At 40.2% G+C, this 15,217-nt stretch overlaps 2 protein-coding genes and 1 long non-coding RNA gene across 4 annotated transcripts; 2 read left to right on the top strand and 1 right to left on the bottom strand.

The window, feature by feature from the left end:
* Positions 1-422: 422 nt before the first annotated feature.
* znf451 (zinc finger protein 451) lies at positions 423-12,034 on the top strand. 2 transcript variants are annotated; one of them, XM_024388288.2, is made up of 14 exons: positions 423-548; positions 1,103-1,162; positions 5,642-5,725; positions 6,232-6,345; positions 6,477-6,585; positions 6,781-6,931; positions 7,044-7,170; positions 7,765-7,924; positions 8,417-8,564; positions 8,805-10,315; positions 10,420-10,497; positions 10,913-10,987; positions 11,533-11,560; positions 11,766-12,034. In XM_024388288.2, exons 2-13 carry the CDS (start codon positions 1,112-1,114, stop codon positions 11,544-11,546), a joined length of 2,622 nt encoding a protein of 873 aa, XP_024244056.1. In that variant the 5' UTR covers positions 423-548; positions 1,103-1,111; the 3' UTR covers positions 11,547-11,560; positions 11,766-12,034. The 2 variants fall into 2 exon arrangements, with proteins under 2 accessions (XP_024244056.1, XP_024244055.2); XM_024388287.2 differs by lacking the exon at positions 11,533-11,560.
* LOC121840832 lies at positions 5,573-6,304 on the bottom strand. Its single transcript, XR_006079978.1, has 2 exons — positions 6,211-6,304; positions 5,573-6,123 (listed from the first exon to the last, which is right to left on the bottom strand). It is a non-coding gene; the product is annotated as an uncharacterized LOC121840832 (long non-coding RNA).
* Positions 12,035-12,243: 209 nt separating the features above from the next.
* On the top strand, positions 12,244-14,661 carry bag2 (BCL2 associated athanogene 2). Its single transcript, XM_024388289.2, has 3 exons — positions 12,244-12,537; positions 13,070-13,179; positions 13,900-14,661. The coding sequence occupies exons 1-3, from the start codon at positions 12,293-12,295 to the stop codon at positions 14,292-14,294; spliced, it is 750 nt and encodes a 249-aa protein (XP_024244057.1). The 5' UTR covers positions 12,244-12,292; the 3' UTR covers positions 14,295-14,661.
* Positions 14,662-15,217: the final 556 nt, after the last annotated feature.

Below are 15,217 nucleotides of genomic sequence, written 5' to 3'. Positions count from 1 at the left end.
TTTTTTTTACTCATGCAAGGGGAGTGAGCATCGGCATCCGAGCTCCGCACAGCAAAGATGCTGCATATGGCCTGAGTATCACGATCAGTCTCTATCATCAACCTGGTCTCTGATATATGATAAATTAAAACAGTGTAGTATTAAATATGCTAGGCTATTCATAGGCTAAGGCTAAACTATAATAACACAGGCCTAATTGTCATGACATGACTCTGCTTGATAGAGATTTGTTAGTAGGCCCATGCCAAGCTAGGCTCAAACACAGATAACAATTATGTCAAAATTAAGCTTTATCGGTTTCCTGGATTAAAGGCAAATCCGTCTGATAAAACCACCTGACTCCAAAGTAAAATGTGATTTTTTTTTCCCCAGAAAAATAATTGCCTTTATAATTCATGAATGTCGACACGACAGTTTTATGTTTTCCCCCCAATGCGACAGCAGCACTGCGAAACTAAGTGGTTCTGCCGTGCGCTTTTCCTTAGAACTCCAAGTCCCAACAACACCCGCAGAAAATCAACATCCCTTTTGCACGAAAACGTTTCTTGGTGAGTGTCCGCTCGTGCTTAAATTTACTTTAACGATAATTATGTAGTTATCAAACTACTTGGGTGGCTAAATGGTTTTACCTAATAAATACGTTTATAATGTCTGCAAAGTATAGGCTGCTTGTTGTGCACGGTGACCTGCTAACTATCGTTAGCTAGCTAGCTAGCTAGACCAAGGAAGCTGCCTCGTTCTTGTGTTTTCTTCGACAATGTTTCAACTAGTTTAGCTAGCTAACTAGTCAGCAAAAGTGTTGAATTGGAGCAGTTATTCACACTAGTGCTAGCAGGGGTTATAGCTAGCTAGCTAGTGTTGAACACACGTGATGGCAAATTGGAGAACGCTTGCATGAAAACAAACAATTTGTGACATTGTAATTGTAGTTCGCTATCATTGTTTTAGATTTGAGCTATTATTATTGTAACAATGTACTTATTGGTCATCATAGCCCTGCCAGACATACTGACAGCTGGATGATGGATGGATAATGATGTTGATTATCAGTGGGATTCGATTTGGATGAGTTGTCTGTTTTATTATGTTTTTTTTACTCCAGATAAAATCAATGTCCTCCCCGACTGGAGCAGAAGAGGAAGATGAGGTGGAGTTTGTGTCAGTAAGTGATTTGTCATTTGCAGAAACAAAGGTTCAAAGGTTTCTCTACTATGTTGGCATTGCGTCGTTCCATGTCATTTCAGCAAGCCATGACACCCACCATCCTACCCACCATCATCATATATTGTTCTGAAATCGTTTCTGTAGTTAGAAACAGATAAGGTTAGCTAGCATTCCTGCAACATTATTTTTTTGAAATATAATCTCTAAGAAATTAAGTTTATTGATTGCACCCAAATTGGCCATTTTTAATTTATAGGATTCATATCATATTTAATACAAATAGTACCTAAAATCTGATTTGGACCAAATGTTTTTTTCTAACAATGAGTAAGACCCCCACGCCAGTCCCAACCCAGTGGTTTCAGAAAGTATTCACACCCCATGACTTTTTACACATTTTGTTGTTATAGCTGGAATTTAAAAACCTTTTAGATGTAAAGTCCCCTGTTTAGGTGACTTGCATGGTTCTGGTACTGGTTCTGACCAACATTTTTGCATAGAAATCAATCTGTGGACACCATAGATCGAAATGGCTTGCATTTAGATGTAGGCCTGATTCTCATGGATACAGGGTGAATGTCTCTTCTTCCTGTGTGAAATCTGACACCACATTAAGCTGGAATGTCCCTCCCATTTCATTCGCTCTTCTGACTGTCCATCAAGCCCTGGCTGAACCCAAGTCACAACCACTAACAACGCATATGCCTGGAATCCTTACATCGTAGCAGCAGTATAGTGGTTTTGTCGCCATAGCACATTCCGAGATAGATTCATAGATTTTACACAAAAAAACACTTTCTGTTTATCATTGACGGAGAGACGTTCACAGCGGTTGGGGCAAACATTTTGATCAAGAGATCTTCAGAAAATATGAACCTTTTCTCTAACTCTAAATATACAAATATGTATTTTACAGTTAGAAGTAAGGTGAAATCTTATAGTTAGTCATTTTATAAATGTATTCTACTATATTTAGACAATGTAATTTCAACCTTATTCATACAGTTTTGGGGAAAAAGGAAATGCATAATCTAAAATATTTAATATTTTTATCATTTTTGTACTGTGTACTTGAGCTTGTGTTCTCAAAAGTCACTACACCTCAGCAATTTATTTAAAAAATTACAAGAAAGGTGTTTTTTGGCCCTCCCATGATTAAATTACTTTTGGGAATTACATAAATTACATTTTCGTTTAAATTTACTTACATTTAAGATTTTAATATCGATTCAATTTTGAATTTTTGTCATGGCCTACACACTACCCCATAATGTCCCAAAAAATTATTCCACTTTGACATTTTTACAAATGAATAAAAAATGAAAAGATGGAATGTCTTGAGTCAATAAGTATTCAACCCCCTTGTTATGGCATGTCTACAGTACATAAGTTCAGGAGTAAACATTTGCTAAACAAGTTGCATGGACTCACTCTGTGCAATAATAGTATTTCACATGTTTTTAAAAGAAATACCTAATCTCTGCACCCCACACATACAATTATAGTGCCTTCGGGAAGTATTCAGACCACTTGCCTTTTTCCACATTTTGTTACGTTACAGCCTTATTCTAAAATTGATTAAATAAATGTTTTCCTCAGCAATCTACACACACTACCCCATAATGACAAAGCGAAAAACAGAATTACCTTATTTACATAAGTATTCAGACCCTTTGCTATGAGACTCGACATTGAGCTCCGGTGCATCCAGTTTCCATGGATCCATTTCTACAACTTGATTTGAGTCAACCTGTGGTAAATTCAATGGACATGGTTTGGAAAGGACAAGAATCCGATGGTCACTCTGACAGAGCTCTAGAATTCCTCTGTGGAGATGTAAGAAACTTCCAGAAGGACAACCATCTCTGCAGCACTCCGCCAATCAGGCCTTTATGATAGAGTGACCAGGCAGAAGCCACTCCTTAGTAGAAGGCATATGACAGCCCGCTTGGAGTATGCCAAAAGGCACCTAAAGACTCTGGTCTGATGAAACCAAGATTGAACTCTGGCCTGAATGCCAAGCGTCACATCTGGAGGAAAACTGGCACCATCCCTATGGTGAAGCATGGTGGTGGCAGCATCATGCTGTGGGGATGTTTTTTAGTGGCAGGGACTGAAAACTAGTCAGGATCGAGGGAAAGATGAACAGAGCAAAGTACAGAGAGATCCTTGATGAAATCCTGCTCCAGAGCACTCAGGACTTCAGACTGGGGTGAAGGTTCACCTTCCAACAGGACAATGACCCTAAGCACACAGCCAAGATAATGCAAGAGTGGCTTTGGGACAGTCTCTGAATGTCCTTGAGTGGCCCAGCCAGAGCCTGGACTTGGAACGTGATCGGACATCTCTGGAGAGACCTGAAAATAACTGTACAGCAAATCTACCCATCCAACCTGACAGAGCTTGAGAGGATCTGCAGAGAAAAATGGGAGAAACTCGCCAAAAACAGGTGTGCCAAGCTTGTACCGTCATACTTTAGACTCAAGGCTGCAATCGCTGCCACAGGTTCTTGAACAAAGTACTGAGTAAAGGGTCTGAACTTATGTAAATGTGATATTTCAGTTTTTATTTTTAATAAATTAGCAAAATGTTCTAAACCTGTTTTTGCTTTGTCATTATAGGGTATTGGTTATAGTTTGATTATATTGAGGGGGAAAACAACAATGTTAGAATAAGGCTGTAACGTAACAAAATATGTACAAAGTCAAGGGGTCTGAATACTTTACGAAGGCACTGTATGTGTAAGGTCCTTCAGCTGAGCAGTGAATTTGAAACACGTATTCAACCACAAAAAACAGGGAGGTTTTCCAATGCCTTGCAAAGAAGGGCACCTATTGGTAGATGGGTAGAAATATATCCCTTTGAGCATGGTGAAGTTATTAGTTGCACTTTGGATGGTGTATCGATACACCCAGTCACTACAAAGATACAGGCGTCCTTCCTAACTCTTGCCGGAGAGGAAGGAAACCGCTCAGGGATTTCACTACTAGGCCAATGGTGACTTTAAAACAGTTACAGAGTTTAAGGGCTGTTATAGGAGAACTGAAGATGGCTCAACAACTTTAATTACTCTGCAATACTAACTTAATTGACAGAGTAAAACGAAGGAAGCTTGTACAAAATGAAAATTTTCTCCATATTTTCAAACATAGTGGTTGCTGCATCATGTTATGGGTATGCTTGTAAATCGTTTGGGGAGTTTTTCAGGATAAAAAAATTAACGGATTGGGCTAAGCACAGGCAAAATCCTACAGGAAAATATGGTTGTCTGCTTTCCAACAGACACTGGGAGATGAATTTGCCTTTCAGCAGGACAATAACCTAAAACAGAAGACCAAATCTACGCTGGAGTTGCTTACCAAGAAGATAATGATTGAAGAATTTTGAAAATAATAATGGGCAAAGGTTGCACAATACAGATGCACAAAGCTCTTAGAGACTTACACAGCTATAATCACTGCCAAAGGAGATTCTAACATTTATTGATACTTATCTAATCAATATATATTCATTTTATTTTTCATAAATGTTTAACAAATGTTGGAATTTTTGTTCCACTTTGACATTAGAGTATTGTGTTTTAGATTGTTGACACACTGACAAATCCATTTTAGTCTCACTTCGTAACAACAAAATGTGGAAACGTCGAGGGGTGTGAATACTATTTGAAGTCACTGTACAGTATCGGTTCTTTATCTGACAAGTAGTATATTGTTTCTTCATCCTATGTAATGTATTCTCAGTAAAAACAAATATTTAAAAAATCCTGTGCAGAGAAATTAGTAGTTGAAGTCGTTCAGTTTAGGTTCCAATCTACATCCTGATATAGATGATGCTGTTCCTGCTATTAGTTTCTTTAAAAACATATATGTATGTATGACGCCATGTCATCTAGTAAATGTACATCAAACATAGTGATCATAAACGTTGACACTGTATATGACACAAGTTTTGTATGGATAATGTAAAGTGCACTTTTGGAGTCATGGGTGTTTGGCTTGCTTGTATGACATCAAAGTGGTATTTATTATAATCCTCAGTCTCATCTTTCAAAATACATTGAGTCCTTTTAATATACAGCATTTTCCTCACTCAGACAAGAAAAAATGGAGGAGGGATGGGGGCAACTTCTTGTCGCATATGAAGTGCAGAGCCTGAGCTCTGATGTCATTTATAGCATGTTACTTTACAGCAACTGTGTTCCAATTTAGGTGCTTATCAGTTTCCAAATCTGCCATTTTCAACCTTTATAAGGGTACAAGTGTAAAAGGCTACACATTTTCATCCTATGCATTAGTTGAATTGAAATTGACCCAAACGTGGATGTTTGAGTCAGATTAGGTAATCTACTACAGTTCCCATATTGTTAAAAAACTATTCCGTATTCTTCTACAAAAATCAGACTGTCTAAGTGAGTCAACAGTTTATTAAAGACAGTGTCAGACAGTGTCTCATCCATTTAACTATTTTGTTTCAGGAGGCTCCACTCAGACCTGTACTGGAGTGTATTGATTTACTGAGTGAGGGTGAAGACGATGACAGTTTACCCATGGCAGAGACAGTGAGTGTGTCAAGTGAAAGATAATAAATTAAATCCAAACTGTAATGACATATGGAAAGGTTGGTGGAAGACCAGTTAAAAAAAGTAACAGCCCGGGTTCGACCCCAGGCTGTGTCACAGGTCCCAGGCTGGCCTTTAGGGCAGGGTTTGGCCGGCCGGGATTTCCTTGTCCCTTCGCACTCTAGCGACTCCTTGTGGCGGGCCGGGCGCCTGCAAGCCGACTACGGTCACCAGCTGCACGGTGTTTCCCCCGACACATTGGTGCAGCTGGCTTCCGGGTTAAGCGAGCAGTGTGTCAAAAAGCAGTGTGGCTTGGCAGGGTCGTGTTTCGGAGGATGCATGGCTCTCGACCTTCGCCTCTCCTGAGTCCGTAGTGGAGTTACAGCGATGAGCCAAGACTGTAACAACCAATTAGATATCACGAAAATGGGGTAAAAGTACCACAAAAAAATGTAAATGTTATGTAAGTAGTATATAATGTTCACCTTTATTTTTTTATTGTGAAGATTGAAGATGAGATTGAGCGACAGAAGGCTCAGGTCACCTCCACTTTGGACAGACTGGCTCAGCAAGTCACTGTGGAGAAAAAGGAAAGAGCAGAGAAGTGTAAAGCCTTCAAGGTAAGGACACTTCAAGTTGGTATGATAATCTTATTAACCATTTGAAGCTTGTTCAGCACTTGTCTTTTGTGGGTGCTATAATGTCTGCACAGTTTTTCATTTTGGTCCTGTCTCTGCTCGCATTATTTCAGGAGAAGCAAATCTCACAAAAGGCTCATGGGCGGCAGGAACTGGCATTTAGTCCCAATGGACATGCATATGATGCCAAGCGCTGTGTGGATATGTGGTTAAAGATGCCAGGTAATGTCTCTTTTGTACTAGAGTTCTGGACCCGTATTCATAAAATGTCTCAGCGTAGGAATGCTGATCTAGGATCTAAAGTGATCAGCATAGTTACTCCGAGACAATTAATGAACGGTCCCAACTAGCACACAGAAAGTTTAACTTTATTTGTAAGAAAAGCAGCACCTCAGTCTTACCACTGTCTGTTCTCAGGTGTGAAACCTGGTATCATCAATACTGGAGCTAGCTGGAGACGCAGACAGGTCCCCTTTCCTACCAGTAGCTCATCTACACATACCTGTCCAGTGATCAACTGTGGTCGGGTTTATGACAACGTGCCTCTCCTGGAAGGTCACTTGAAAAGGTTAGATAATATATGAGATGTATATTTCTGTGACAATTATACATAATAAACAACCAACTTTTATTTTAGCCATGAGTTGCCTTGAGAAATACTTTTTTCTTTGTGTTTGCAGGTTTGACCACTCTCCTTGCGATCCGACCATCTACCTGAAAGGAAGCCCAACTGAGCTGTTTGCTTGCGTTGCCTGTGGTCTGCATTTTGAAACCAAAGAGGCTTGGAGGGTGCATCAGCAGTCAATGGTTGGTTGTGCCTGTAAAATCAACCGCTGTTAGAAGATGAAAGCACTTTCAATTGTGTTCAGTCACATGTCATTCAAATGTGCTCTATGCAAGAATTCTACCTGTCTTTATTCCTAACCTAAAGGAATCAAGTACCATGAGGAGAAAAAGGACATTTCTGAATGCCGTTTCAAACTATAAAGTAGCTTTTTACCTGCAAGTAGTCCGTCCGACCGACCACCTTTACACAGTAGTCTTCCTGTTTTAAAATTAGAGGTTAAAAACGTAAACAATGTAACAATACTTCACATTCCTGCAACAGCTTTTGTTATTGGATGGAGGGAACTGGATGTCCATCTCTACCAAAGCAGTAGAGAGCAGCATTTAGCTGTGATATACACTTGGTGGCACTAAATACCAATGAGGAAGATCAATTATTTGGGGGTAGTTGCCATACTATTATGTCTCAAGATTTAAATTTTTTTTTTTTTTAATGAAAATGAATACTTTAATATTCTTGTTTAAGTCTTCAACCACAGATAATGCATACACATTTCAATCCAGCTAAAACAAGTATTCACTTTCATTGTGTGGGGAAATTGTTATTTTGTTTAGCTGTCTTCCTCGCCTAATGAAGACCATGACCACAGTCAGACCTGCCAGTCCATCGTCTGCTTCGCCTGCCCTGTCTGCTACTTCCTGTTCTACACCAGGGACGAGTGCCTCCATCACATGGCGGCCAAAAACCACTTCTCTCAGTCCATCATCATGAGTGGTAAGCCTTGCCTCTCCCACTCTAAGTATAATCAATCATGTAACAAGGATATGAATCTGCATCAACACTAAATATTCCACTCATGAAAATTGGATTTAGGCGGAAAGGGCAAAGATAAGCGGCATATGGACCTTCTTTATGCTGTTATTGGCATTACTAGTTATTTTATTTTTTCTTTATTTAACTAGGCAAGTCAGTTAAAGAACAGATTCTTATTTTCAATGACGGCCTAGGAACAGTGGGTTAACTGCCTGTTCAGGGTCAGAATGACAGATTTGTACCTTGTCAGCTCGGGGATTTGAACTGGCAACCTTCCGGTTACTAGTCCAACGCTCTAACCACTAGGCTACCCTGCCGCCCCATCTGCATGTAGAGCAAATAGGTTGTGCGAATGAATAGTGCTTGGACGGGATAACATAACCAAATACACTGCTATTAGTTTGCTCTATTGAAACATGTAACCAGCTATTTTGTTCTCTTTCTGAACAAAAGAAACTACAGGGACAGCATTGCCAGTTCCCATCCCTCGATATGCGAAGAATCGTCTTACTGCTTTATGTAAGGAGGTTATATTCAGCGTGAGATGTACAACATGCCGAAAGGGGCTTAACTCACACATGGAAGCACAGGCCCACTTCAAGTAAGTTTATATCTGTATGTGTTTGTGTACTTTTGAACTCTATGGCGTTAGTATACATGCAATTACATGGTTGTTACATAGGCAGGTATAATTGCAGTGTAGGTACAAATTGTTCATATACAGTTTGTCTGTGTATTAGAAAATAAATCAATAACAGACATACATATTCAACATCTCACTTCCTTCATATGGATAAATCATCTTATTTGTCATTTTGTTAATGTTATTCTTCTCCCTCAGTGTGCAGTGCAGAGAGGGCAGTGCCAGGGCTGAGGCAGTGAAAACAGTGGTGCAGGTTATGAAACAACTGCAGGTGCTGGGCCAGTGCTCTGTGTGTTGCAAACTGTTCCTCACCCAAGGTCAAGTTGACAGGCACAAAGAATTGAGTCGGCACATTACTGAGGTCAACAGCACCATGGAAAGGGCGATTCTGCACTACAGCAATTTCAATGAAATCCAACACGCCAAGAGGGCTGCGGTTGCCCCATCACAGAAGAGGGACAAGGAGAGAGGTGATTCTGTTGGATACCCAGCCAAGCGCCAGAGACGTGGGGGAACTTTGAATGGCAGTGCTGGGCCCTCAACGAGTGTCTCGATAGTGGCATGGTTCTGTGAATGTGGCCAGCGCTTTTCAGAGGAGGCCATGGCAAGCAAGCACCTTTTAACTGCCAATCAGATATTCCATCAATGTGGTGTGTGTGGAAAGCGTATGGATGAGTCGTCCATCACTCGCCTGCACATGAGCCGCTTTCATGGCGGCGCCCATCTCTCAAACTTCCTATTCCACTGTCGGCTGTGCAAGGTGGACATGCCACGTCACGAGGACATCCTGTTGCATGTGTCAGAGACCCACAGTGGACACACTTACTTCAGGGAAAGAGAGGTATCAGACAAGGAGCCTGCTCCCGTCTCCTATTCCAAACCCTCCACAAGTGGCAGACCCAGCGCTCCCACTGAGCCCAGGGCTAGAACTACAACTCCCACATGTCTCCCCAAACAGGACGAGAGGTGGCTGTGCAGAATGTGTGAGGACATCTTTGACTCGGAGCGAGCCGTGCACAAGCACTGCAGAGATGTGAGAAACCACAGTTTCCAGAGGTTTGCCTGTGGCCACTGCCCACAGAAGTTCTTCAAGGAGGACACATTACGCAGGCACTGTGTGAACGAGCACAGCAACCAAATAGTGACACGCTACTTCTGCGGGCTCTGTGACAGCATGCAGTATGACACCGAGGGGGAGTTCCAGGAGCACTATAGAAGCCTGCACAGTAAGGACTACTACCTCATGGATGTGCCTGGGGTTGATAGACCCAATGAGGCCGAAAACTACAACTCCAGTCAACTGGCAACAACCAGTGAATGTCTGTGTCCATGCATGTCGTCAGAAAAGGCCGAAGACGAAAGGAAGGCTACTTTCACACGATGCATGAAGCTGCTGTCCAGTGAAGACAAATGCAGCTTTGTATGCGCACCATGCGACATCAAGGTAGCCTCCTTTGCTCAGATTAAGACTCATGTCCACTCTCAACACGAAGCCTTGGGGCTAGAGAAGACCTTTGACGTGGTGTGTGGATCCTGTCAGAAGAGTCATAACGACGTGCCCAGTTTCCATAACCACTACCACTCCCAGCACTGCTTTCTGGAGCCTTGCTCCAGCTCTAGAGATGGAGGTGAGAGTCGTACGGAGAAGGCAGCAGCTTCCTCTGCTGTTAAGACACTGGCTGCTGTGGAGATTAAACCGGAAGTGAATGGCAAGTCTGCTTTGAGTTTGGACTGTGTTCCGTGATTCATTTCCACTGCACTGACCTTCCTGGTCTTAGAAAACTGATTTGATTCATACTTTTTTATTTAATAGTGGAGGAGTTTGAAGATATGAAACATGCCATCGCTGTGAACTTGGATGAGGTCAGAGATGACACTGAACCCCATGGAGGTGATTATTTTTTGTTTGCTGATCTGTTCAGTGATTTGGTGAATGACATCGACCATAGAAATTATATAGCTGCAGCTATGCTAGCGGTTAAGAGCGTTGGGCCAGTAACCGAAAGCTTGTTGGTTTGAATACCTGAGCTGACTAGCTGAAAAATCTGTTGATGTTCCCTTGAGCAAGGCACTTAACCCTAATTGCTCCTTTATGTTGCTCTGGATAAGAGCGTCTGCTAAATAACTAAAATGTAAAATAGCTATAGAAGGTTTCTTGTATTTTGGTCTGTTCAGTGATTTGGTGAATGACATCTACCATAGATATTAAATAGCTATAGAAGGTTTCTTAGAAATATTTCCTAAAGTGCTGTTTTTTTTTCCAACTGAGATTCTCTTTTTTTTTGTCCATTTCCATTGTGTTTCAGATGAATCTGAGGAGATGAAGCGTGCCTTGGCTTTAAGTGCAGAAGAAGCAAGAGAGCCAACTGACTTTGATATTGGTGTGTAACACCTTTACTTATCTTTGTTTATTTGAGGACCTTTTCAGTAGTTACATTTTAGTTTACACGTTAGAGTTGGGAGATTTTTAGGTTAGACCACTTCTACGATATGCTAATCCAAATATCACGATATGCAATAATTGTTTTGCGCCGGGAATGACTAAGTAATTCCAGACTGTGCAATTTTTGTGCTTTAAAAAAGAAATAGTATTAGTCACATTCTCATTAAATAGTCTTTGTGTGGCAAAAAAATAAGGCTTTGTTCATTCATATGGACTTCATTTTCAACATATTGATAGAGCCTAACTGGTAAAACTGCACAGTTTTGATTTGTGAAGTTCAAATACAGTATAGTCTTGCACATCACAATATATCGTCTTGCACTTCACGATATTCGATTTAATCATATATCAGCCAATCCCTGTTGCATATTGCCTTATTTGAATGGCCAGAAAGGTTCTGCAGAGTTTTCAAGCGGTTGCCCAATCTGGTCATGTAGATGTAGCATAATAAAAACAAGATGATACCTCTCTTTTTTTAACCAGCGTTACAGGCTTGAAGAATAACCTTAGTGTGAGTATGTCTAATCAAATCATAGTGACGTTTAATGCACACTGGGATATTCAGATAGTTGGTGTAGAGAACAGCATGAACACTTTTTGAATGGTTTTGAGATGGTAGTCTCGTGTGTTTTTGCGACAGTTATATTTCTTATTTAGGTTGACATTATATTGATTTTTTTTTCTTCTGTTGTGCCCCCCCCAATTTATCTTCACAGAGATGGAGGAAGCTCTCAAAAGAAGCCTTCTTGAATACTGATCAGCAGATGTTACTTTCTGGTAGCCTGTCATTTATTTAGATGTATGGCACGTGTAACATATCAGCTACTTTCAAAATCGTTACACTTTATGACACCCTTATACCTATGTGATTACACAGTAATAACTGTAGTAACATATGAACTGTAAAGATTATGTTGAGGCATACTGTGTATGCGTCTTTATCACATGTTCAGAGCTTTTTTTTTAAATAAAGATGTTAAGTATTTTCCTTGTCTCTTTCTTTGAACTTTTAACATTAATCATTGGATGTATGGATATTGTCAACAAGTAAATTCGTCGTTATTTATGTATTATATTATATATCTTTTTTTTAAACCGTTATTTAACTAGACAAGATTATGTCGTTCTACTGGCTGCAGTGGAGAAAGAATCCCACCCTCTTGAAGGTTCCAGAAGTGCAATCCTCAGTCCCGTCCGATGGGTCGGTAAAAACAGCAAGGGAAGTTCCAGTCCATGTTTGGAAATGTTTACTCTGTGGCGCTGTCTGTCAAGCAGAAACCTCTACGTTGTGCTCTTGGGACCAGCTAGTGCACCGTTAGGTGTCCATTGGAATTTAATCTCGAGGGAGATCATTATACTAACTATGGCACAAGCGAAAATCCACCAGGCTAAAATGATTGAAGCCGCTAATGGCAAATTCAGCAGATCAATGTCTATGGCAGATCGCTCCGGACGACTTCTTGAAAGTTTGGACCAGCTGGAAATAAGGTTGGCTCTTTTACATACAGCTTGCCTGAATACTGTATAGAGAAGACAATTCATCCTTGTTGTAAATACAGAGCGCACACTTGTCATTGTAGGCTACTGTAACGCTATCATATGCCTTTGTTTGTCTAGTTTCTTTGAAGAATACACACGGTATTCGGCTACACAATCTCTGGTTCCATGCAACAGCTGGTTTAAACTGATTCTAAACATAGAAAGCAGTAGACGGTGCCAGTGGAAGAAGGAAGAAAGTTCTCTGAATACGTGTGCACACTACAGTGTACGCCATGACCGTATCATTTACAACAGTGGTTTATTTGAATATTTTACGGTGCCAGACTGTGTCCTTTTAAAATAACATCATAACCTTATTTAAACAGCTGTAAAAAGAATAATGTTTGAAATCAACACCGAGAAACAGTTGTAGAATATGCAATGGGATGAATAATATGATCACAACTTTCTCTGAGTCACGTACTAACACTTACCATACATAACCTTTCGAAATATCTCATGACAATGACATCTGTTTTAGGGTGGAGGCTTTACGCGAGGCCGCAACTTCAATGGAACAGGAGAGAGAGTGCTTACTTGATATGATCCAGTCCATAAAGAATAGTGAAGAAATGCGCAGTATTTGTGACGGTATGTGTTTGATAGCCATCAGAAATATCAGGTTGGATAATTTATGCCTAAAACGCATACATTTGGTTGAAACAAAGGGACACTTCACTGGTAGAAATTCTTATTTAAAGTGATAGTTCACTCACTGATGTTTTAAGATCTCAAAAAGGGTCTTAGGTTGCGTTCATGTCCTGTCATGACTTTTGCAAATCCAGCTATACAGCCTACCTCAATCCAAAATGCACGGGAAAGGTAAGTACCATGCAATTCCCCATGTGGGGTGGCATGGCTATAGGCCTAATCTACTTTTATGGCATAGACAGGAATTCTTCTTGTCAGAACTTCTGTAAGATTTTGGTCCTTCAGACAAACTGTTACTTTAGTGAACTGTTCTGTTAAAGGTCCAATGCAGCCATTTTTATCTCAATATCAAATCATTTCTGGGTAACAATAACTTACTGTGATTGTTTTCAATTCAAATGTAATATATAAATATATATATATATAAACAGCTCATTTTCAATTTTCCCCTCCCCACTTGAAACCACTCCCAGACAGTACTAGCAACATTCTTGGTTCTTCATTCTTCTCTTATTGGTCTATTACCTAATTTAGCTCATGATTTCACAATTTTACAATATTATTCCAATATATATATAAAACATAGGAAAATACATTTTTTGACTACACCTGGCCTTTAAGGCCAACATCTGATAACACTGTGCTATCTCTCTTTTTCAGGAGAGAGAGAGGAACTATCTTTAACTGCTAACCGTCTTCTGGGTAGGACGCTGACAGTTGAAATATCAGTGGAAATCATTAGAAACTCCACACAGGAGGATGCGCTACGCAAGGCTACCTCTTTGATTGATGAGCTTGCTGCAAAGTTGCTTGACGACATGGATGGGGCCAGAAAGGGCCTGATGGCACTGCACGCTGCCTGTGTGACCGAGGCACCACCGGTTCCTATCGATACAAAATTCCAGACGATCGTCATCACCTGCGCCCTGGAAGATCAGAAGAAAATCAAGAGGAGGCTGGAAACTCTGATAAGGAACGTGGATAATGCTGAGAAGAATATCAAGATAATGGATCATCAGAAAGTGGATGACTTAAACAGTGCCAATGGCAAATGAAGGCACTCATACTGATTCAACCCCCCTAATAGCCCTAATTAATAGAAAGTCATAATACATTGGGAAACCAAACTCCTCATTACCATGCTATTATTTCCCATAATTAGTGAAAGATAGCATCCACCCGTCTTCCTGTCATGGCATAAGGCGTCCATACTAAAGTACAGGTCTACCTAGACTGGATAAATGACAGGTCTACCTACACTGGATAAATATAGTCTGTTCTATATAACTTGAACCTTTAAAGTGCTTTGCCTTGAACATTTGAAAAGTCCTTATGACTACCACTGTATTCTACTACCACTAATGTCACATTCAAACCCTGTCACCATAAATATTGCATATAAAAACGTTTTACACATCTTAACATTACTAACATTGTCACATTATTGTTTTGAATGTCAGTTCAGTTACCTACACACTGCCTTATGTAGTTTCAATAAGCACTCAGGCTGCCACTCATTAAGGCATTTAAAAAATGCATCGACATTGTTTTTGTTTATCCATCTTAATGTGATCATTTACCGTCTTAATCCTTGACATGTGTTGCTACTCTCCGGTCATTACTGTAAGCCCGGGTCACAACTTACCTGAAAACACAAGGCAAGGTACTGAGACAGTTAATCAGCTAAATTAAGTTAATATCTTTATGTAAAGATATGTTACGTACATACAGTTGAAGTCAGAAGTTTACATACACTAAGGTTGGAGTCAATAAAACTAGTTTTTCAACCACTCCACAAATTTCTTGTTAACAAACTATAGTTTTGGCAAGTCAGTTAGGACATATACTTTGTGCTTGACAAGTCATTTTTCCAAAAATTGTTTACAGACAGATTATTTCACTTATAATTCACTGTATTACAATTCCAGTGGGTCAGAAGTTTACATACATTAAGTTGACTGTGCCTTTAAACAGCTTG

This window comes from Oncorhynchus tshawytscha, linkage group LG25, assembly GCF_018296145.1.
Source record: "Oncorhynchus tshawytscha isolate Ot180627B linkage group LG25, Otsh_v2.0, whole genome shotgun sequence".
Taxonomy (NCBI): domain Eukaryota; kingdom Metazoa; phylum Chordata; class Actinopteri; order Salmoniformes; family Salmonidae; genus Oncorhynchus; species Oncorhynchus tshawytscha.
The sequence above is the reverse complement of the archived record's forward strand: the minus strand, read 5'-3'. Positions and strand labels throughout refer to the sequence as shown.